The 22,727-nt window shown below is 42.1% G+C and overlaps 1 protein-coding gene across 1 annotated transcript; it reads left to right on the top strand.

The window, feature by feature from the left end:
- Positions 1-334: 334 nt before the first annotated feature.
- On the top strand, positions 335-14,212 carry LOC101269358 (odorant-binding protein-like). The gene is made up of 5 exons (XM_033420183.2): positions 335-381; positions 2,487-2,642; positions 8,800-8,960; positions 9,930-10,031; positions 12,013-14,212. Exons 1-5 carry the CDS (start codon positions 335-337, stop codon positions 12,183-12,185), a joined length of 639 nt encoding a protein of 212 aa, XP_033276074.2. The 3' UTR covers positions 12,186-14,212.
- The last annotated feature ends 8,515 nt before the right edge of the window (positions 14,213-22,727 follow it).

The following is a 22,727-nucleotide window of genomic DNA, read 5'->3' as shown; positions in this document are numbered from 1 at the left end:
ATCTACCTAGCTAGCTATTTGTCTATCTACATACAATTTCATTCTATCAATTTCAAGTTCTGTGTATTTCACCAAAATTAACAATTAAAAGAAGAAAAGGTATTAGACTTAGTAGTCACTCTCTCGGGAATCTTTTCACTCAAGCGACTGTATGACTTACTGTCTTCCACTCATCAGATCTCTGCCCGGGTGCCCTGTGTTGTTTCTATATACCCTCATCAATCTCCTACACTGTGGGTTTATTTCTCTGTTTCCTGTCTCCCCTCTTGGAACAGAAGCTCGGTGGATCCGTACCTGTGTGGGCCGCTGTTTTCTCTGCTGCAAGCCTAGAACAATGGCCTTCCCCCAGCCTGGGCTCAACAGAGACCTGCTGAACCCTCGGTATTGGCACCTGTGAAAATACCCACTTTCTGGACAGTGTGCATGGGGTAAGTGACTACTCTGCTCTCTGCTGTACTTTGTGAAACTGGAGCATAGTTAATTTACAATGTTGCGTGAGCTTCGGGTGTAGAGCACAGTGATCCAGTTATATATACACATACTATACACTCTTCATACATACATTTTTTAAAATTTTCATTGCAGTATAGTGGCTTTACAATGTGTTAGTTTCTGCTGTACAGCAAAGTGAATCGGCTCTACGTTTATCTTGTCTTTTTTGGATTCCCTTCCCATTTAGGTCACCACAGAGCACTGAGTAGAGTTTCCCCGTGCTATACGGCAGGTTCTCATACATACATATTCTTTGTCAGATTCTTTTCCATTATAGGTTATTCCAAGACACTGAACATCTGCTGTACTTTTTAATAGTTATTTTTTAAAAATCTGAGACACCCATTCATTCCACAGACACTGAATTTGTCTCCTAACACAGTCACCAGATGGCTACAATTTAGGAAGGTTCATTAAGTGCTGTCCTTGAGTGCAGGTAACCTGCTAGGCAGGATTTGAGAGGAAGCTCTCATACGTTTCCAGCGTGACTTATTTGTGCTGAGAGTGGCTTTTTCCTCAAAGGCGGGACTAGCTAATATGGAACTGTAACTCAGGGACGGGGAGGAGGAAGCAATTCCACAGTCCATGGACAGTAAACATGGTGACAAACAACGGAGCTCGGAGCCATGGCCCCACAAGAACGCCATACCCGCCATCTGGCAAAATAAATACACACACCGAGACGAAAATAAAGAACAAACAGACACTATGCACGTTAAAAGCAGTGCATGGATAATGGGGGAGACAGTGGTCCCTGCCCTTCCAGAGGGAAGCTGCCCCTCTGACGTTTGTACAAACTACGGGACTGTCTCCTCTAGTTGGGTCAATGCCTATTTTCATGATTGAAACGGGCCACACACGTATCTTGAAGTTAGCACAGACACTGGAGGTGTGACCAGGGTTTGCATTTTTCCCCACCTGCATGGATGGATCTGTGGGATTCTGGATGGCCCGAGGGGCGCACAGGAGGCTTGGGGAGGAGAGATTTCTGGAGAGAAAACTGCGTGGCAAGATGAAGACCCTTGCTCCTGCTATCCCCATTTGGAGACCTGAGCCCGGCCCTTTCTGAGCCTGAAAACTTCTCCCTAACAATACTAAAGTTGAGACTAAAACATAATAATAGCAATAATAATAATAACTATTATTAGAATATGAAGCACGAGTAGGGGCTGCTTTGGCTACACCAGCAAATGCCTGAGATCCCCTTGGAACGATACAGTGCCCTGTGGAATCCACGTAATCAATTATCAGGGGGCATTTTTCTAGGACATGCATTCTCAGTGGTGGCAATACTGCCCCTAAAAGGGGCCCAAAAGGGATTCCTTGTGGGTTAAAAAGAATCACGTTCTTGTATCTACAAAGCCCAGACACAAACAGTGTATGTAACCAGATAGACAGGTATTTCTGCTATTAAGATTTCACGGAGGTGGGGCTGGCTGAAGAAGAAAGATCTCAAAAGGCTCCTTGGAAAAACGGGGTGTGATGGCTGTTTTATGGATGTGGATGTGCGTGTGCGTGTGACTGTGTGTGTGTGTGTGTGTGTGTGTGTGTGTGTGTGTGTGTGTCCCTTTTGGGGCTTTATATACGTGTATCCAAATTTATCTGCCCCAAAGCCTAGCCATCTCCTCTGACTCAGAATTACTCCGTTACCTGGGTCCATATACACTTCTACTGAACATGTCTTCCACGGTCTCTGTGTATTTATATTGTCTTTTAATTGGGTCCTCGTCCATTTCTACTCTGCTTGTAAAAGAGAAGGTGAGCCAGCCAATTACCAGCTGCACTGCAGTTCCTGCATTTGATAACAGAGTGTAAGCTATTTCAGGAATATCTCCATTTCTTCCTTTACCACTGATTTGGGTAGTCACACAAGCTTATAAATCCTGCTTTGTTCAGTAAAGTTAGATAATTTGTGCTGATGTGCAAAAGAGAAAGGAAGCTCCTGAGGGATGATGTCAGACAAAATTAAAAGAGAGGAACTAAAATTTCTCCAGAGAATTTTGCTTTCACCTTTCAGGAGAATGGAAAACCCTTTACGTCGCATCCAATAACCCAGAGAAGACCAGTGAGAATGGGCCATTCAAGGTTTATATGCGTAATATTCATCTTGATGATGAAAATGACAGAGCAGCCTTCAACTTTTTTGTCAAGTAGCAAAAATAACGTAGAAGGAAACCACATATAAATCCCGAAGCCTGAGGGAGGGTCTGGCTTGCATGTTTGCAGGGAATTATCGGGATTATATGTTGAAAAGCATGACTCCCTGAGTCATGGGGCTGAGAACGGCCTCTGGAGTTGTGGGATCAGGTCCGCTCTAGGCCTCCAGGGAATGTCCTGGAGCCTTTGCTTAGGGGGAGGAGTCCCAGAAGCTCCACTGGCATCAACTCATGACAGGAAAGAGGGACACAGCAGGGGGAAGAGGATCCTGCCGTCGACCCCGACAGTCCCACCCAGGGGCTTGAAATCCTTCACGCGTAATTGGTGAGCAATGGTTCCCACTGTGCCCCAGAAGCTGTGGGCAGGTAGAGGACACGCAGTGCGCTCTGCCCTGAAAGGCTTACACACGGCGATGTTCAATCGTGACTAGATTTAATAGAGCTCTCAGAGCCCCAGGTACTACCCATGGAATGCTGACTATACTGCAGGTGGTTCACTAAGAACTCAAATGAATAAGAGAAGATGAAGAAACACGCTTCTGACCTTCATTGGTGAAAGGAGAGTGAGGGATACAGATTCACATGCTAATAACAATACCGTACGTGAAATTCTACAATAATGTTATGGATGAGGTGGAAAGACGGCACCAGGAAGCTGGAGAGGGTGGGAACACGGGGAGTCTGAAACATTACATGAGGAATGTAACGCACACAGGATGCTTTGAAGGGGGACTGGGATTTCTAAACAAAGAGCTCGGAAGAGGGAGAAATACGGCCATCCTCAGAGGCACCCATTCATTTAAAAACCCAGGAAATAGCAAATAGCATCAGGGAGCTGGGATAGGATGTGTGGAGGTCTCTGTAAAAGCAGAGATTTAGAAAAGAAATATGAGACTTCGTTCTGAAGACTCTTATATGCCCAACGACTCTCAGTTTCAACTTCGCCACAACAGAAATGGGTATCTATTGAGTTATGCAGAAGCAGTCAAATTCCACTCCTTTCTGATTATGCTTCTCCTATGAACTCATGAAATATAAAAGAAACAAGGTTTGGATTCTCAAATTTAATTCTGAACTTTCAGCTTCACCATATAGATCAATGGCAATGCCTTAAACTACGTAAGAATATCTTAGGAATTGGAGATCTTGGTGTCTGTCCGTCTGTCTCTCTCACATCTAAATTTTACGTTACATTAGTAATAAACGTAAACACATAATTTGATGATTTCGTCCTTGAAAGAACAGTTATTCCCACACTAACGTTTCAGTTTAAGCAGAAGAAGCCAAACATAAAGAAATGAAGCAGGAGGAATTATTTAAATCGAAGAAATATAGGGTATCCAAAAGCATCAAAGAGATCTCTTGTCGATAGGATTAAAATATATATTTATATTGTAGGTGTAACTTATGTTAATGTTTCCTTTTATCTGTCCTTTAAATCCAGGTATGATGGCATTGAGAAATATAGCTTAATAATTCAAAAAAAGGGCAGTATAAAGAAAGAGGGCAAGTGCAAGGAAGAAATCTAGGAGGAAACAGAAGACTAAAGGAAATATTTCTATCAGTGTAAATAACCAGGGCAAATTTACTGTCCAGAAGAGAGTCAAGCATAAAGGCTTGAAACTAAGGACAGAAAGTTATTAACCTGTTAGGAACTGAAAGAAATTGGAACTGGAAGAGAAGGGCAGCTTTTCCTATGATAAAAAAATGAAGAACAGATACCGAAAAATTATAAAAGAAATTGAAGTCTATTTCTGAAGACCTAATTTCTAACTATATACGTGTAATCCAACAATCTCTCCCTATTTTCACATACTTTGAAGAACAAAAACATTAAGAAAAAAATAACTAAGAGATTTATGCTTGGAGAGATTGGTTTATAAATATATGATTGATCATCTATTATACAAAATATATAACTGATTGCATACACATAATTATACACACACTCATACACACACATACATATCCTACCCCAGTACATGTATCTGTTAGTTCTCAGTATTTTTTTTTAAGAATACATAACCTGGTTGTTTGCTATTTTTAGAATGTTTGTGCCCCATTTAATTGACATTACATGTGGGCACACTTTTAAAAATCAACTTTATTGAAGTTTATTTATCTGTAATTATATGCACCCTTGTGAAGGGCAAAGTTCAGTGAGTTTTGACATATGTGCACAGCTGTGTAATCACCACCACAGTTAAGACATAAAACCTTTCCATCACCCCAGAAAATTCCCTCTCTCTCTCTCTCTGACCATGAAATGTCTACCGATCTAGCCAGAGGTAACAACTGATCTGATTTTCCCACCTGTTCTCGAACTTCAAACAGTTATACACTCTGCACCTTTTTCTCCTGGTCCTTTCACTCAGCGTACTACTTTAAAAATGTATCCACCAGGGCTTCCCTGGTGGCGCAGTGGTTGAGAGTCCGCCTGCCGATGCAGGGGACACGGGTTCGTGCCCTGGTCCGGGAGGATCCCACATGCCGCGGAGCGGCTGGGCCCGTGAGCCATGGCCGCTGAGCCTGCGCGTCCGGAGTCTGTGCTCCGCAACGGGAGAGGCCACAACAGTGAGAGGCCCGCGTACTGGGGGGGGAAAAAAAAAAAAGTATCCACCAGGCTACATACACAAGGAGTCACATCTTTCACGGCCCAGTGAAAGGACGATGGGGATATAAATATTCGTACTTCGGCAGTCATTGGACAACTGTGTTATTATTCCCAACCTGTGATGACTCTAACTCTGATGTGAGTAGTTCTGTACTAACCTTTGTGTTGCCGTACACTCTCAGTCCTCTCGGGTAGGCGTGGAGTGGCTGCTTCCTAGTGCAAGTGTATGTTTAGCTACAGGAATCGGTAAAGTACCCAGTAACAATCCCTGTTGGACGATCACCACCAGTGTTTAAGGCATTCAACGGCAATACGTCCTTTTACAAACTTGGAATAAACATCGTCTGTGACTTCATCCAGTCTCATTGATGTAAAGTGGAATCTCACTGTGGTTTTAACTGGCTTTTCCCTAATGACGAATAATGGGGGTACACAGTTTCACACCGCCTTTCTTCTGGATGTGTCCTATTCAATAATTTATCCAATTTTTGTTGGGTTATTTCCCCTTTTATTTGGGTTGTGTGCATCTTCATATATGACAAATAACATGTTTTTGTCTTACACTTACACACAGAGATACATGAAGACAGCCTTTTGTTATACAGGTGACACATGTAATTATCTTATGTTACATGTACATAATTTAAGTCAGATGTGTATCATGTGTATTTCTGCATTTGCTTGTGCGTGTCTGAATGTGTTTGTATACACACGTGTGGCTTTCAGTGTTTAATTCTCTAAAAGGTTTTTTATAGAAGACATTTGTGTTTTGATGAAATTAAACTCACTGTCTTCGTCATTTTTTTGGCTATCATATTATCTAATAAACCATTGCCAGGGTTGTGAGAACCCCTAAGGTCTGTCATGATGGCTAGACCTCTCAATTTCCAGAAAGTATTTAAAGGGAAGACTTATTTTCTTCTTTTCTAAAATTCTAGATTTCTTCATGTTTATTTGGCTGTAAACATGACCTGTTTATCTGCAGTTTATCTTTGGAACGTCTCTCATTTTATGTGTAGACATGACATCCTTGCCTCCTGACAGCTACTTGATGTTAGACGACATATTTCTTCTCTTTCGAATGTCACATCGTTCATAGGCACTAAAAGGATACCTGACACAGGGTCTAAAGAGGGTAAATCAGAGAAAATCCTAATTGTGTGTCACATTTTTATCACGGTAATCAACCAACTTGAAGATCTTTTGTTTTTAAGGTTCCACGGAAAATGCACAGAATTATATGCTAACGGAAGAAACATAGGAGACAATGTTTGGCAAGTTGACTGCAAGTATGAGAGTGTTTCACTGGTAAAGGTCTATCAGGGTAGAAATCTTGGTCTCAACTTCCTTCAACCACTCCATATATCCGAATTCTCGTTCTATTAACAATCAGAGGTGTGACCAGGCACCAGTCCCTAAATCTTCCAAGCACTTGGTCATGAGCAAAGGGTTCAATCGCATGAATTGGACAGCCCGTCCCGATTAGGAGTGTTACTCATTGAGAGACTAAGCACGGGTGTGGAGAACTTGTATTTCATAAGGTGCTCAGTATATGAAACTGTTTCTACGTAATCTAAAACAACCTTAGGAACTAACGTCTCACGGGTCTATATTGAGTTTAGACATCAGTGCCACTCCATAGAGTACACTTTTAAAAAACAATCTTAGAACATCTTCATCCATCCAACGTCTGGTGGATGAATATAAATCCAAGGATATCATAAATGATTTCCATTCTCCAGCACAGTTCTTCATAAACACAGCTTCTGTTCAAAGCAATGGGGATGCTGGCTCAGAGTTCTATCTCTAAGTCCTTTTTAATTCACTCATTCTGAATTTGGAATGGTCTAAGGGGTACGTATTGGATTAAAATTTAAACATGATCGGGCTTCCCTGGTGGCGCAGTGGTTGAGAGTCCACCTACCGATGCAGGGGACGCGGGTTCGTGCCCCGGTGCGGGAAGATCCCACGTGCTGCGGAGCGGCTGGGCCCGTGAGTCACGGCCACTGAGCCTGCGCGTCGGGAACCTGTGCTCCGCAGTGGGAGAAGCCACAACAGTGAGAGGCCCGCATACTGTAAAATTTAAACATGATCAACCTGTGCTTCCTACCCTTGCCTAACATAACCAACAGCAAAGTGACTGTACCATGAACACAAGTAGGGAAAACATATGCCTGAAACGTACCCCTATACATTCATCAGTAATTTTTAGATTGCGAGTAGATTTTTTTTAACTCCTGTACTAATTTTTCCTTTAGCTGATTCATTAATGCTTCTACTCTATTTTCTTCACTTTTCTCCACTGCTGGAAATCATTTAAATGGATTTCGAAAGGGCAACTTGAGATGGAAGAGAGACAGAGTAGCTGGCCTTCTTGTGCAGGTCTCTTGGGAACTTGCTATTGGAAACGCACACCCCCCCCCTTTGATTTGGGGACTCTAATGTGTACCCACAGTATGCAGCACACAGCAGTGGCCTTGATGGTGACGTGAGACCCGGAAGACAGATTTACTTTCACTGTCTCCATCACCTTCATTGCCTCTACAGCCTATCTAGTGATGCTGCAACGTCCACCTCTGTAAAACCATGGCTATAACACAGGTGGTCACTGAGGACCTGAAGAGACGCATAATCTGATTTAAACTGTCCCAATGTTACCCAGAGCTCATGGACTCAGAGTGGGCTTGGGCAAGACACGTGTACCTGTCTGGGGCCGTGAGACTCTGAAGCTGTTTCGGCTATTTTTTTCTTTTTCTCAGGCAGACTAATGCTTTTTCAGTGTTTCAGACAAGGAGCAATGGTACCCGGGGTTTCAGGAACACAGCTGGCACTTTTAGATCCTACCTGGATGAGCGATCGCAATAAGGTGTGAGGCAGGGCTCACGAGAGAATGCGTTTAGAGGGTTCAGAAGGAAAGCGAGGTAGGTCGCTGCTTGTTCCTCCCCAGATAAACAAGGCAGAGTGGACGGGCAGAGCCAGAGATGAAGGTGCAACCCTCCAGGTGGGGTGTGAGTTAACTGTTAGGGGGTCACTGCCTGCATATCCTAGCAGGTAAAACTGTCCTCATACCAATAGACATGGTGGTGGTCTCTACACATTTGTTAAGTAATAACCTAGACCGAGGGGCAGAGGAAACTCAATAATTAACATACGGTGTTCAGACGGTTCCCTGGTACAGGGTAGGCACTCAGGATCACAAAGTTTTGAGTGGTTTATTGACTTTGGTCCCAAAGAGAAGTCAATTCCATGGCTGGGATCATGGAAAACCAAAGAACTGTAGAATTGGGATCTGATGAATTGCTCACGTTGTTTAAAAAAAACTGTCGGATCCATTAAAAAACATCTTCTAGAAAACATCTTAGTAAGATAGCAAGGTGTGGCCAGTTTAATTGTATAAGAAGGTGGGAATGAGGAAAAGTCTTCCCTGCTTGCCTTCCTTTACTATCAGCTGTAGCATTGAGCACACCCATGGACTGAGACAGAGATCAACACAGGATGTACGGTTGCTAATACCCTAGATGTGCCCTGATAAATCTAATCGACAATAATTAACGTGGGGTTGTATATATGTATATTCTCTCTCACAGATGTAAGTAAAAATAAAATCAAAATTATTCCTCTCTCTGAAAATGCTCTGAGAATGTATAATGTCAACATGGATGAACTAGACAAGACTACGAAACTTACTGGACTGACTGGTATGTATTACATCCTAATATTCCCATTGCCACTGTCACGTAACATTTCCATCATCAGTTTTTTTATTCAGAAAGTCAGTAAGTGCTGACAATATTCATTACTCAGGGTACAAGGCCTAGGTCTCTATGTTTACTGAGTTAACGACCCTGGAGAGTAATCTATCAAGAAAGAGGGGCTTGTAGGGGTGGGAAGTATCGGATCATCAGAAATTTCAAAATAATTCCCACCTGCTGAAATTAAAAAGTAAAATACGGAGTTTTACTAGGAATAGTTTAACATGTCAACTAATTTCAAGCCCTGGTTATAATCAGGCTGACCTCCATTTCTCCATTCAGGCCACTTTTCTAATGCATTCTGAGCCTTGGAACTGAAGCTTTAAAAATAAATCTTCATCTTGTTCAACTGTTCTGCTGCACTGTTAGGGATACTGGCATCACCCCAAATACCTGCACAGGGGCACTGAGAGATGTGTGTATCACTGGGACAATAGGTGTCTATTTCAGAAGAGGTATTGGGTAGAATGGTGGGGTAATTAGAGAATAAATTTTCTCCCATCACCCATCACCCTGTGTGACAGGGTGAATGTGTCTCTGGAAGTGGACAATCATGTTTCCAGTTTATCTCAGTCTAGAACAAGGCATGAGTGTCAGGTATAGATTCTAGGAGGTTGATAAAGGACCAGGTAGGGTCCACATTGTGATCATGGAGCCCCAAATTCATAGACCTCCTGGTCAGCCTTTGGGGTCTCGCTGCTGATGCTAGATACTGCCTAGTTACAGCACTGTATTGGGATTCATTCTCAAGACAGACAGCAGACACCTGTGTCATGGGAAACGGTAACCGTTTGAGACTCTCTTACGTTGTACACCAAGTGAAATCTGATTTGCACATTCAATTCCTTGTTCTGTATTCAGACATTTCCCTGGGTTCTAACGGGCAAAATTCTGCTTCTGCATGGTGATTTTCAGGCAGAGGAAATAACACGAAAGAGGAAGACTTTGAGAAGTTCAAGCAGATGACGAGAGAAGAGGGGATTCCGGAAGAAGATACTGTGAATGTCACGGAAGCTGGTAACAGAATTATACTTTTTCCTGAATGTATCATTCACCTGGCATGTAAATATGCTATCGGGAAACAAGTCAATTTATTTAAAACTTCCTCTTCCACGAGTCATCTTTTATAAAATCCATCACTTAAAAAAAGGAAACTTTGGGCTTCCCTGGTGGCGCAGTGGTTGAGAGTCTGCCTGCCGATGCAGCGGACGCGGGTTCGTGCCCCAGTCTGGGAAGATCCCACGTGCCGCGGAGCGGCTGAGGCCGTGAGCCATGGCCGTTGAGCCTGCGCGTCCGGAGCCTGTGCTCCGCAATGGGAGAGGCCACAACAGTGAGAGGCCCGCATACCAAAAAAAAAAAAAAAAAAAAAAGGAAACTTTGGAAATACTGAGAAATGGTAGTAATCGGTGGTTCTTTGATTCCCGCCGTTTTGATTTTCCCCAGTGGAAAAAAAAAGTGACTTCACCACCTAATTCTAAGTAAACACAGCCTGTTATTAATGCTTTTTCATGAAACAAATCAACAAGCACACGCTGTGATTTCACACGTGCCAAATTTTGTCAGTAATGATTTTGTGTCCCAGTAACTTAAATTCTGTCACTAGAGAACTTTTTCTGTTCCAGTAGCTAATTTCGCTTCTCTTGAGCCCTATTACATTTCAGATTTGTTGGTTGATTCATGGTGAGAGGTTCTGGTGAGACAGCCTTATCCTGCAGGAATCATGCCAACCACAGTCATTACAGAGAAGCAGGGATGTGGCCAGAAGTTGGTGGAAATTAGTTTGTGTTCCAGTCAGGCCTGACATGATGGCTGTCCATACACATCCCAACTCCAGGAGGACTGGGGTTGAAGAGACCTCACACTTCCTGCAAGAACAATGTTTAATTCTGCCCCGCTCAAGGCCTTCCAACCACACTGTCTGAAACATGCGTTTGGTCTATAGTCCCCTTCAGAAGGTGACTTTGTTCTAGCGGAACCTTTAAACTTTCTAAACTAAGAGAGCCTCAGAAAACGACACTGATCTAGGCTAAAGTGTGTTTTTATTTTTCTGTTTGAACAAAACGGAAGGAAAAAAGCAAATAAAAACACTAGCTTCCAGGTGAATGTGATAAGAAAGATGTGGTACATACATACAATGGAATATTACTCAGCCATAAAAAAGAAGGAAATAATGCCGTTTGCAGCAACATGGACAGACCTAGAGATGATCATACTGAGTGAAGTAAGTCAGGCAGAGAAAGACAAATACCATATGATACCGCATATATGTGGAACCTAAAAACTGATACAAAAGAACGTACTTACAAAACAGAAACAGTCACAGAGAAAAAAACTTATAGTTACCAAAGTGGGAAAGGGGCGGGGACGGATACATTAGGAGCTTGGGATTGACATATACACACTACTATATATAAAATAAACAACAAGCACAGGGAACGATACACAATATTCTGTAATAACCTATATGGGGAAAGTCTGAGAAAGAATTGATATACCTATATGTATAACTCGATCACTTTGCTGTACACCTGAAACGAACACGATATTGTTAATCAACTATACTCCAAAATAAAAATTAAAAAATTCTCAAAGCCCCTGAAACTAACACGATATTGTTAATCAACTATACTCCAAAACAAAAATTAAAAAAAAAATTCTCAAAGCCCCAAAAGACAAAACTTTTGGAATTAGGAGAGAAGTGTACCTCAGTCACAGAACTGGTAAACCAGTTTTAGATGAAACACCCACACGAGCATGAATCCTGAAATCAGAACTCCTAGAGCGGATCCCAAATGGGAAAGGTCTCACCGTATGTACATCCTTAGAAAAATTCCAAATGGATCCTCCCATGTCACAGAGATGTGTCCACCGGGAATCTGTCCATTGGATTCACAAACAGCTCCTCTACCCTTGGACGTCCTACTCCCTGAGGCTCACCCCTGTCGGCGGTCACACAGTCAACTCTACTAAACTGTGGTCCTGTTTTATTCACCTGCAGGATGTGTCACTGGGAACCAGGCATATCATCTCCTGCACGGAATCAAGGTCAACAACACGAAGACAACGTTCCTGGTTCCTGCAGAACAATCCCCCTTCTCTCTTCATCATCACACTCCCTTTCCCATTTCATCTCTCCTGGTCACCATTCATGTCCCGTCTGGTGCTACTTGATTTCTGAGGGTTTAAATAAATAGATTTAATATATACCCTGCACACGTGTGCTTGTGCAGAAAGTCACCTAATTTAAAACACACACATATGCACATTAAGTACCCAGGAAAATATGCCTTTAATAGGATAGATGCTCCATCAGACACAATTCTGATGAGGATTAAATACAGATGTCCTAGAGATGTCCAGGAGAGGAGAAAAAGGACTAAACCATCACCAGACAGGGGACGGGGTCAGAGATACTCATATTGTAGTGGGAGGGGGCAGTCTGGTCAAGAAAAACGTCCCCAGAAAGCATCTTATTCATTACAGGAAGGGGAACTTGTGTTTGAATCACTGAGATTTATGCACAGAAAATGCAAGACGCCATGTCCCATCACTGGGGGGAAACAGCACCAACACTTCTGAAATTGCGCTGAAGACCTGATATTTCTTAACTATTAGATCCCTCGTAATCGAAGATGGGGCAGCAGCTGAGACTTGGTCAATCCACAGGATCGTGAAGTCTGCGTACTGCTTGGAGGGGCCAGATGACTGAGAGCTCAGTCAGGAAGACGGACCTGCAAACACAGCTCGAAACATCTAAAGATGGTATTCCATCCTCTTACGCTTCCAAGAGCAGTAGACACTAGTATTCCCAAGGAGTGGCCATTCCCACTCTAATGGGCAGAGCACACAGTGATCAGCTCCGCACGGCACTCAAGGTGTTTTCGGTCTCAAAGATCTAGCAGCCTCCGTGCATAACTTATTCCCAGGGTGGAGCTAAAGTTCAGGGAACGGGTCCAAGCCCTGGGAAAATAGAGCTACACCTAAGCAACATTTACCAGAATAAATGTTGTGGTGCGTCCACAGACACGGACTCCAAATGTACAAGGGCAAGTGTCAGAGACATCAGCACTGAAGATTAAAAGGACTCTGTCTGAAAGTAACAAAGCCTCCGTGGCAATGTTTGAATTATTTCTCTTGTGTATGGAGGGGGTATGCAGTTGGAGTTCTAACTCCGGTCTTCACAGTATGTCAGGAAATGCTGGATTGGTTGGGTGGAAATACACAAAGGCAATGCAACAGAGAGTGACGGGATGAACCTCTTAAGGAACACTGAAAGGTAGGACCTGGCATAAACAAGTTAAACAACTGTGAAATAGTACATGTGTTCGTGATGTGAGCAATCTTAATAGGGAAAACAGGGTAGTCACCACGAATGCTACAGAAATGAAGAAAAATGTAGAAGAAAACCGGAAACAAAGTTATGCCAACCAAATGAACACGTGATGAAATGGACACTTTTCTTGAAAGATCTGTTACCAACACTGACACAAGATGGAACAGAAAATTTGACTAGTCCCTTTTCTTATAAAAGATTTTCAATCTGTCACCACACAATTTTCCATTAAGAACTTGGAGGTCCAGAAGATCGCACTGCAGAGTCCTCTCAGACATGCAAAGAAGAGACGGCACTAAACTTAGTCAAAGTTTTCAGAAGGAGATGATGAGGGAGCCTGTCCTACTCCTTTTAGGAGGTTAGCATGACCTAAAACCCCCAAATCTGATCAAGACGTCTTAATACACATAAACATATGAGTTCATAGTAAAATATCTCTATATCTTAAACTGTTCTTTAATCCCCTAGACAGAATTAAGTCCTCTCAACAGAATGGTATAATTTACACATTGTACATACGCGTGCATTTTTATTACAACACAAACCTATTAACATATTGGAGAGCAGTCTTTGTTTTGCACGTACATAAGGATTAAACTACATGGAGAATCTTGCTTCTGCTCTTTTTCAGAGGGTAATATTTTTAGAGATTATTTGTACGTGGATTCATCGAGATCTAATGTATTAATTTTTCCCATCTCACACTGATACGTTATAGCTACCAGATTGTGAAGTTGTTTTAAATATTTCAACATTACAAACAACAGACCAGTGAATCATACTTATACGTATCTATCATTTTAAAATTTCTGTAAACGGAAACGCCTTGTCAAAGTGAATACACCTTTAGGATATTTACGGTTACAACCAAAAGGACCTTTCAAAACCCCTATGTATTTTCTGTCAAAGTGAATACACCTTTAGGATATTTACGGTTACAACCAAAAGGACCTTTCAAAACCCCTATGTATTTTCTGTTCCCAGGTCCCAGCAGGTCCTACCCACAGATACACACTCGACTCACTCTTCCAGCTATCAGAGCCTCACTCAAAACCCTCCCTTTTGGAAAATGCGTCTCCCACGAAATGGATTTTGCAAACACACTCCACGTTCCTGCCTTGCCTTATTTTTCATCCTTGAACTTAGAAACAGGTGATATATTTGGCAATCACCAGTTAGCTTGACTGTATTCTGTCTCCTTTCGCTGGAAGACACCTCACTGGATGGTGAACTGAGTCTGGTTCACGAGTTATCAGTCTGGTTCACCTGTTACAGCACCACATCTTTATTAACACAGACCAAACACTGGACAGTAGGAATCTTACAGAATACGCTCTCTTTAAAATGTGGATACGTATAAAAGGTTACTGTATACTGGACTATACTGTATACATTCTACGAAGTTACTGTAAGATAAAGGAAAAGCTGAGTCCTTCTACGGAGAACTGAGACTTTTCCCTCACTGAGTGTACACACCTGGAGAAGGGCTGGCCTGGGAGTCACTGTTCTTCACATCGGATTTTGTTTCCAGCCAGGCATTAGCTAACACTCACCAATTACTAGAGTAGGGTGGAGGGATGGAAAAAAACAATTCCTATCTCATTGACAAGAAACATTTTGATCAAGGATTCGGTGCAGAGGCTGACTGACTGAAATACCCACCCAGGAATTAAGCGTCTACCATTTAGTAAAACAAACACACAGGCTGAAATGAAAACAAAGGACAGACAGACACCAAAGGATAAATACCAATATGGGAACAGCAAGGCAAAGGTGAACAGTGGCGAGAGACAATGGGACCTTTTCTCTCTGGAACCTGCCGTCTCTGACATTCGTAGGAAATTCTGTCCTGTCCGTATCTACCTGCGTGCCTACAAGCTTCCACAGGGATTAGGAAGGTCACGGAATATGTCACTTGTTTTCCTTTTAATACCTCTCTTTTCCTCTCTACCTGGATGGGTTCGAGAGGTTCTCAGTGGCAAGCATGGGCTCAAAGGAACCTCCAAGGGGTGAGGATTTCTAGCAAGAAAACTTGAGATAAGGCATATATGTTGCCTTCGCTACTCATATCGAGTGTTTACCTGTTCTTTGCTTGGGCCGTGTACCCCCTCCAAGTGGTTCCAAAGCGCCTGCCCATTAATGGAAAGACGGTGATCCCTTCCCGAGTCAGACTGACGAGACACCCTTGGGAGCTATGCTGAAATGTACAACCCGGGCACTCATTTAACAGACGAATCCCTATTCCCTATCCGTTTCTAGGTGGCGACGTCCTTCTTGAAACAACCCCACTGTGTTACCGAACCTGCCACGACTAGCTTCCCATTTCTTTACGTATTTCGGGTATAACCAGTCCTACAGCGCGGGATGCTGAGTGACTCATTTCCTTCTAAACGCACCCGGGCCAGTGCACCCCGGCCTCAAGAACAAAAATCCCCAGGGACACACACTGCCTCACTGATTAGCCAGCTCTGGCACCGGGGATGCAGCCAACACCCAAGTCCAAAGCCCATGACGTCGTGGAACTTACACATTAGTGAATGAGGACTGCCTATAGGAAGAAAATGAGATCATGAAGTGGGGAGGAGAGAGGAGTTAGGGAGTGTGGGGCTTGTTACGCTGGAGAGAGGAGCAAATCCTGCTGGAATCTGCAGGTTCCCCTAAGGACTGAGGCTTCGTTCTGGGCCAGAGGAGCACGTTAACTCATATGAACCAGGATTTCTCAGCCTCCCCATGGTTGACCCATGACTGGATAATTCTCTCTGTGACGTGCTGTCCTGCACACTGTAGGATGTTGAGCAGCCTGCTTCATCTCTACCCACCAGATGGAAGGGGTCGCCACCCACCTCTCCCACTGTGACAACCAAAAATGTCTCACCGTCCATGTCAAGTGTCTCTCTTGCGAGGTACAGAGGTCCCTGATTGAGAACCAATATCCTACAAGCAGTTCTAGAAAGCCTTCCCAGACATGGTCAAACAAAAGCTCCTGGGTAGGAGCAGAGACATCTACATAGGGAATCAGTACACCAGGGGACACACAAAACAGGGCAAGCCTTGGGAAGACGGCTCTAAGGCCTTGCTGCTGAAAAGTATGGTTTGGGACCACAAGCAACGGCACCTCCTGGGCACTTGTTAGAAATGCAGGGTTTCAGGATCAACACTAAACATGCTCCATCAGAACCAGCAGCACCAGTAAATTTCTCTGGGAATCACTGTGCATGTTCCCATTTGAGAGGCACTGTGTGGAGAATGTCACCAGGATCAGATCTCAGAAAGTGGGCTGCTGGTTAATTATCTCATTTGAAATTCTATGTATATTGGAACCTTGGTCAGGAATCCTTGGGGAAGGCAATCTACAGATTCAATGCCTCCCCTATCAAAATAACAATGACATTTTTCACATAACTAGACTAATTTTAAAATTTGTGTGGAAACCCCAAAAAAACCCAAATAGCCAAAACAATCTTGAGAAAGAAGAACACAGCATGGAGGAATCATGCTCCCTGACTTCAGACTATACTACAAAGCTACAGTCACCGAAACAGTATGGTACTGGCAAGAAAAACAGACACATAGGTCAATAGAACAGGACAAAAAGCCCAGAAACAAACCCACACACCTATGGTCAAATAATCTATGATAAAGGAGACAAGGATGTACACTGGAGAAGACAGTCTCTTCAATAAGTGGTGCTGGGAACACTGGATAGCTAGATTTAAAAGAATGAAATTAGAACATTTTCTAACATCATATACAAAAAAAAACCTCAAAATGGATTAAAGACCTAAGTGTAAGACTGGATACTATAAAAATCCTAGAGAAAAACATAGGCAGACACTCAACATAAATCACAGTGATATTTTTTTTTACTATGTCTCCTAAAATAAAGGAAATAAAAGCAAAAATAAATAGGACCTAATTAAACTTAAAAGCTTTTGCACAGCAAAGGAAACCATCGACAAAACAAAAAAATAACCTACCAAAAGCAAGAAAATATTTCCAAATGATATGACTGACAGGGATTAATATTCAACATACATAAACAGCTCAAACAATACAACATTAAAAAAGAAACAACCCAACTTAAAAATGGGTAGAACTGAATACACATTTTTTCCAAAGAGGAAATACATATGGCCAATGGATACACGGAAAGATGCTCAAAATTGCTACTCATCAGGGAAATGAAAATCAAAACCACAATGAGGTATCACCTCACACCAGTCAGAATGGACATCATCAAAAAAATCTACAAACAATAAATGCTGGAGAGGGTGTGGAGAAAAGGGAACCCTCTTGCACTGTTGGTGGGAATGTAAATTGATACAGTCACTGTGAAGAACAATATGGAGGTTCCTTAAAAAAACTACAAATAGAATTACCGTACGACCCAGCAATCCCACTACTGGGCATATACCCTGAGAAAACCATAATTCAAAAAGAGTCATGTACCACAATGTTCACTGCGGCTCTATTTACAATAGCCAGGACGTGGGAGCAACCTAAACGTCCATCCACAGCTGAACGGATAAAGAAGATGTGGCACATACATACAATGGAATCTTACTCAGCCATAAAAAGAAACAAAATTGAGTTATTTGTAGTGAGGTGGATGGACCTAGAGTCTGTCATACAGAGTGAAGTAAGTCAGAAATGCATAAACAAATACCCTATGCTAACACATATATAAGGAATCTAAACCAAAAAAAAAGGTCATGAAGAACCTCGGGGCAGGTTGGAAATAAAGACTCAGATCTACTAGAGAATGGACTTGAGGACACGGGGCGGGGGAAGGGTAAGCTGTGACAAAGTGAGAGAGTGGCATGGACATATATACACTACCAAATGTAAAACCGATAGCTAGTGGGAAGCAGCCGCATAGCACAGGGAGATCAGCTCAGTGATTTGTGACCACCTGGAGGGGTGGGATAGGGCGGGTGGGAGGGAGACACAAGAGGAAAGAGATATGGGGATATATGTATAACTGATTCACTTTGTTATAAAGCAGAAACTAACACACCATTGTAAAGCAATTATACTCCAATAAAGATGTTAAAAAAAATACATGCACCCCAATGTTCATAGCAACACTATTTACAATAGCCAAGACATGGAAGCAACCTAAATGTCCATCGACAGATGAATAAAGACGTGGTATATATATATACAATGGAATATTACTCAGCCATAAAAGAGAATGAAATAATGCCATTTACAGCAGTATGTCTGGACTTGGAGATTACCATAGTAAGTGAAGTAAGTCAGACAGAGAAAGACAAATATATGTTACCACTTATATGTGGAATCTAAAAAAAAAGATACAAAAGAACTTACTTATAAATCACTTTGCTGTACAGCTGAAACTAACACAACATTGTAAATCAACTATACTTCAATTTAAAAATTAAAAATAAAGAAAAGGAAGGAAAAAAAGAGGAAAATGGAACACAGAACAGATGGCACAAATAAAAATAGACTCTACTGGTGATTAAAATAAATTGTCTAAACACTTCAATTAAAAGAAATTGTCAAGTTAGATAAATAAGAAAGCACACGACAACTACCTGCTGTCCACAGAAATATAAATCCTGGGATTGACTAGTTTTTCAATACAGGTTCCTCAATTTCTTAGACTTTGAGGGCTCTGATTAGAGCCTCTAGGTTTTCACATTATTGCAGTGTGTACCATTTTCTTCAATCAAAGGAAATAGTTTTTTTGATAAATTAAACACATTGTTTTCTCAATAATAACTATAAAAAAAAGAGCACACACAACAAATGTCAGCGAGAATATGGAGAAAAGGGAACCCTCCTACACGATTCGTGGGAATGGAAATTAGTGCAACCATTGTGGAGAACAGTACTCCTGTGTGGAGAGGTTTCTCACAAAACTAAAAACAGAGCGACCGTAGGACTCAGCAATTCCACTACTGGGCATATACCCAGACAAAACTCTAATTCGAAAAGATGCGTGCACCCCTATGTTCATAGCAGCACTATTTACAGTAGCCAAGACATGGAAGCAACCTAAATGTCCATCAACAGAGGAGTGGATAAAGAAGATGTGGTGCATATATACAATGGGATACTAGTCGGCCATCAAAAAGAACAAAATAATGCCATTTGCAGCAACATGGATGGACCTAGAAATGATCATACTGAGTGAAGTAAGTCAGAGAAAGACACATATCACATGGTATCACTTACAGGTGGAATCTAAAAAATGATACAAATGAACCTATTTACAAAACAGAAACAGACCCACAGACATAGAAAACAGACTTATGGTTACCAAAGGGGAAAGGGGAGAAAGGATAAATTAGGACTTTGGGATTAACAGATATGACCTATTATATACAGAATAGATAAACAAGGACCTACTATATATCACAGAGAACTATGTTCAATATCTTATAATAACCTATAAGGGAAAAGAATCTGAAAAAGAATACATAGATATATAAAAGATTATATAAAATATATGACTATTATAAAATTTTATATATAAAAATGTATACATAAAATATATAAAAGAATATATATATGTAACTGAATCACTTAGTTCTACACAAGAAACTAACACAACACTGTAAATCAACTATACTTCAATAAAAAAGAAAGATTTGCAATCCAAAGGGGAAAACGATAGAGGAAATTTTGACATGTTGAGGTATAGGGAAGTCATCCTGGCTTATACATGATTTAATTTGAACTTTAGGCTAACCAAAACAGCATGTTTGCGGCCTATTAAACATGCACTGTACGTCTGCTTTAGCCATGAAGGAAAAATACATTTATAACTCAGAATGGAGTAACTGTGGTTCAGACATCCAACATGGAGCCAGGTGGCCATTGCTGAGGTGGATTCAGACACATGAAAAGATGCTCAACACTGCTAATCATCAGGGAAATGCAAACCAAAACCACAACGAGGTATCACCTCACACCTGTCAAATGACCATCACCAAAAAGAACACAAATCACAAATGCTAGGGAAGCTGTGGAGAAGAAAGGACGCTCCTACACTGTTGGGGGGAATACAAACCATGGAGAACAGTATGGAGGTTCCTTAAAAAACTAAAAATAGAGCTATCATACGATCCAGCAATCCCACTGCTGGGCATATATCCAGACAAAACTGATTCGAAAAGATACACGCACCCCACTGTTCACAGCAGCACTATTCACAATAGCCAGGACATGGAAACAACCTAAGTGTCCATCGACAGAGAGAAGGATAAATAAGACACAGTGGTGCATGTGTACAATGGAATATGACTCAGCCATAAAAAGGAATGAAATCATGCCATTTGCAGCAACCTGGATGGACCTAGAGATGATCATACTGAGTGAAGTCAGTCAGACAGGGAAGACAAATACCACGTTACCACTTACATGTGGAATCTAAAGTATGATACAAATGAACTTGCCTATGAAACATAAACAGACTCACAAGAGGATTGGTTGAACGTGGAATCAGTAAACTTTCGACAGGTTGGTGTCGTGACGAAACATGAACCTGAAAACAGATGCCTGCATATATGGCTTTGATTTTTTTCCTTTAACCCATCTGACTGATTTTTTCCTTTCATACATTTCCTATATAAAATGCACACCGCAGGACAAAGCTCCATGCCCCCCACCCCTACCAAGTGCCCGATGGTCACAAACTAAAACAAATCATTTGCATTTTCGTTTACAGACAATGCGTGAATGCCAACGTAAAATGTTTCCCCCGTCCCACCACTTTGCAATTCCACTGACTTGTTGTAAGTTCTGGAAGCTGCAGCGAAGAGGCTGGTCTTTGTTGTAACAGGGCTGCAGATTTCAAGGGATTACTGTAAGCGTTAGGGATGGACTCTTGACAGCACGATGTGGGAACGGCCCAAAGCGATGTGCACGGCCACATATCCAACAAAGCCCAGAGCTTCTGAGTGAAATCAAAGACAGTGGGATCTCTAGGTCTCTCCATGTTGCTGCAGATGGCATGATTTCATTCTTTTTTATGGCTGAGTAATATTCCACTGTATATACGTACCACATCTTCTTTATCCATTCCCCTGTCGAAGGACATTTAGGTGGCTTCCATGTCTTGGCTACTGTGAACATTGCTGCTGTGAACATAGGGGTGCATGCACCTTTTTGGGTTACAGTTTCCAACTGGAATTGTAAAACTCTTTTAAACGTCTTTTGGGAAGAAGAAAGGCAGTTAAAGCAATCACCGTTTCGGAACACTGGAATGTTATCTTTCTGAATTACGATTTTCTCCAGGTATAGAGTGAAGTAAGTCAGAAAGAGAAAAAATGAATGTCATATATTCGTTTAATGCATATATGTGGGATCTAGAAAAACGGTACAAATGAACCTATTTGCAAAGCAGAAATAGACACAGACGTAGAAACAAACGTATGGACACCAAGGGGGGAGTGGGATGGATTGAGAGATTAGGACGGACATATGAACACTACTGTGTATGAAGCAGAGGTTTAGTGAGGGCCTACTGTATTGCACAGGGAGAAGAAAAGAAGGTACAGTATGTTTGCAGGATATATTAACCTTAAAAATGCATTCCAATATACACTGGGTGCAGATCAATGCTGTTTGATACCACTTATATGAGGTACCTTAAACAGTCAAATTCATGAAGTCAGAAAGTACACTGGTAGATGCCGGGGCCGGGGGGTGGGGGAATGTGCAATTAATGTTTGATGGGGACAGAGTTTGAGTTTGGGAAGCTCAAAAATTCGGGAGGCGAGGATTGTACAATAATGTGAATGTACTTAGTGCCACTGAGCTGTGCAGTTAAATGTGGTTAAAATAGGATGTTTTGGGCTTCCCTAGTGGCGCAGTGGTTGGGAGTCCACCTGCTGATGCAGGGGACACGGATTCGTGCCCCGGTCCGGGAAGATCCCACGTGCCGCGGAGCGGCTGGGCCCGTGAGCCATGGCCGCTGAGCCTGCGTGTCTGGAGCCTGTGCTCCGCAACGCGAGAGGCCACAGAAGTGAGAGGCCCGCGTACCGCAAAAAAAAAAAAAAAAAAGGATGTTTTATATTATGTGACTTTGACAATAAAAAAATATGTTAAATAAAAAAAAATTTTTAAAGTACAGCTGGATCACAGCCCCTTCAAATGTGCTCATGTAACAATTCATTCGATGGAAGGCGCATTTCCCCTGGAGGTCACCCCGCTCCGTTGTAATGAGTGATAAGGACTTTTCCGTGGCTACATTGGCTTTCCTCTGATACATCCACCCCTTCTAATCCTTTCTGCAAGCCCAAAGCAAATGACCGTTGTCTCCATTCTGCAGACAAGAAAACTGACGTTTGGTGATGTTGAGGGTCTCCAAGAAGGCAGCCCAGCTACAGAGGCAGCAAGGCAAGAAC

The sequence above is a fragment of the Orcinus orca genome, chromosome X (assembly GCF_937001465.1).
Source record: "Orcinus orca chromosome X, mOrcOrc1.1, whole genome shotgun sequence".
In the NCBI taxonomy this organism is placed as follows: Eukaryota; Metazoa; Chordata; class Mammalia; order Artiodactyla; family Delphinidae; genus Orcinus; species Orcinus orca.
The sequence above is the reverse complement of the archived record's forward strand: the minus strand, read 5'-3'. Positions and strand labels throughout refer to the sequence as shown.

Excerpts from the sequence above, each read along its gene's own strand:
- LOC101269358 (XM_033420183.2), top strand. The coding sequence starts at position 335 with ATGGCCTTCCCCCAGCCTGGGCTCAACAGAGACCTGCTGAACCCTCG. Across the intron at positions 382-2,486 it reads AGAGACCTGCTGAACCCTCG|AGAATTTTGCTTTCACCTTT; the intron begins GTATTGGCACCT and ends AAATTTCTCCAG. Across the intron at positions 10,032-12,012 it reads TGTGAATGTCACGGAAGCTG|GATGTGTCACTGGGAACCAG; the intron begins GTAACAGAATTA and ends ATTCACCTGCAG.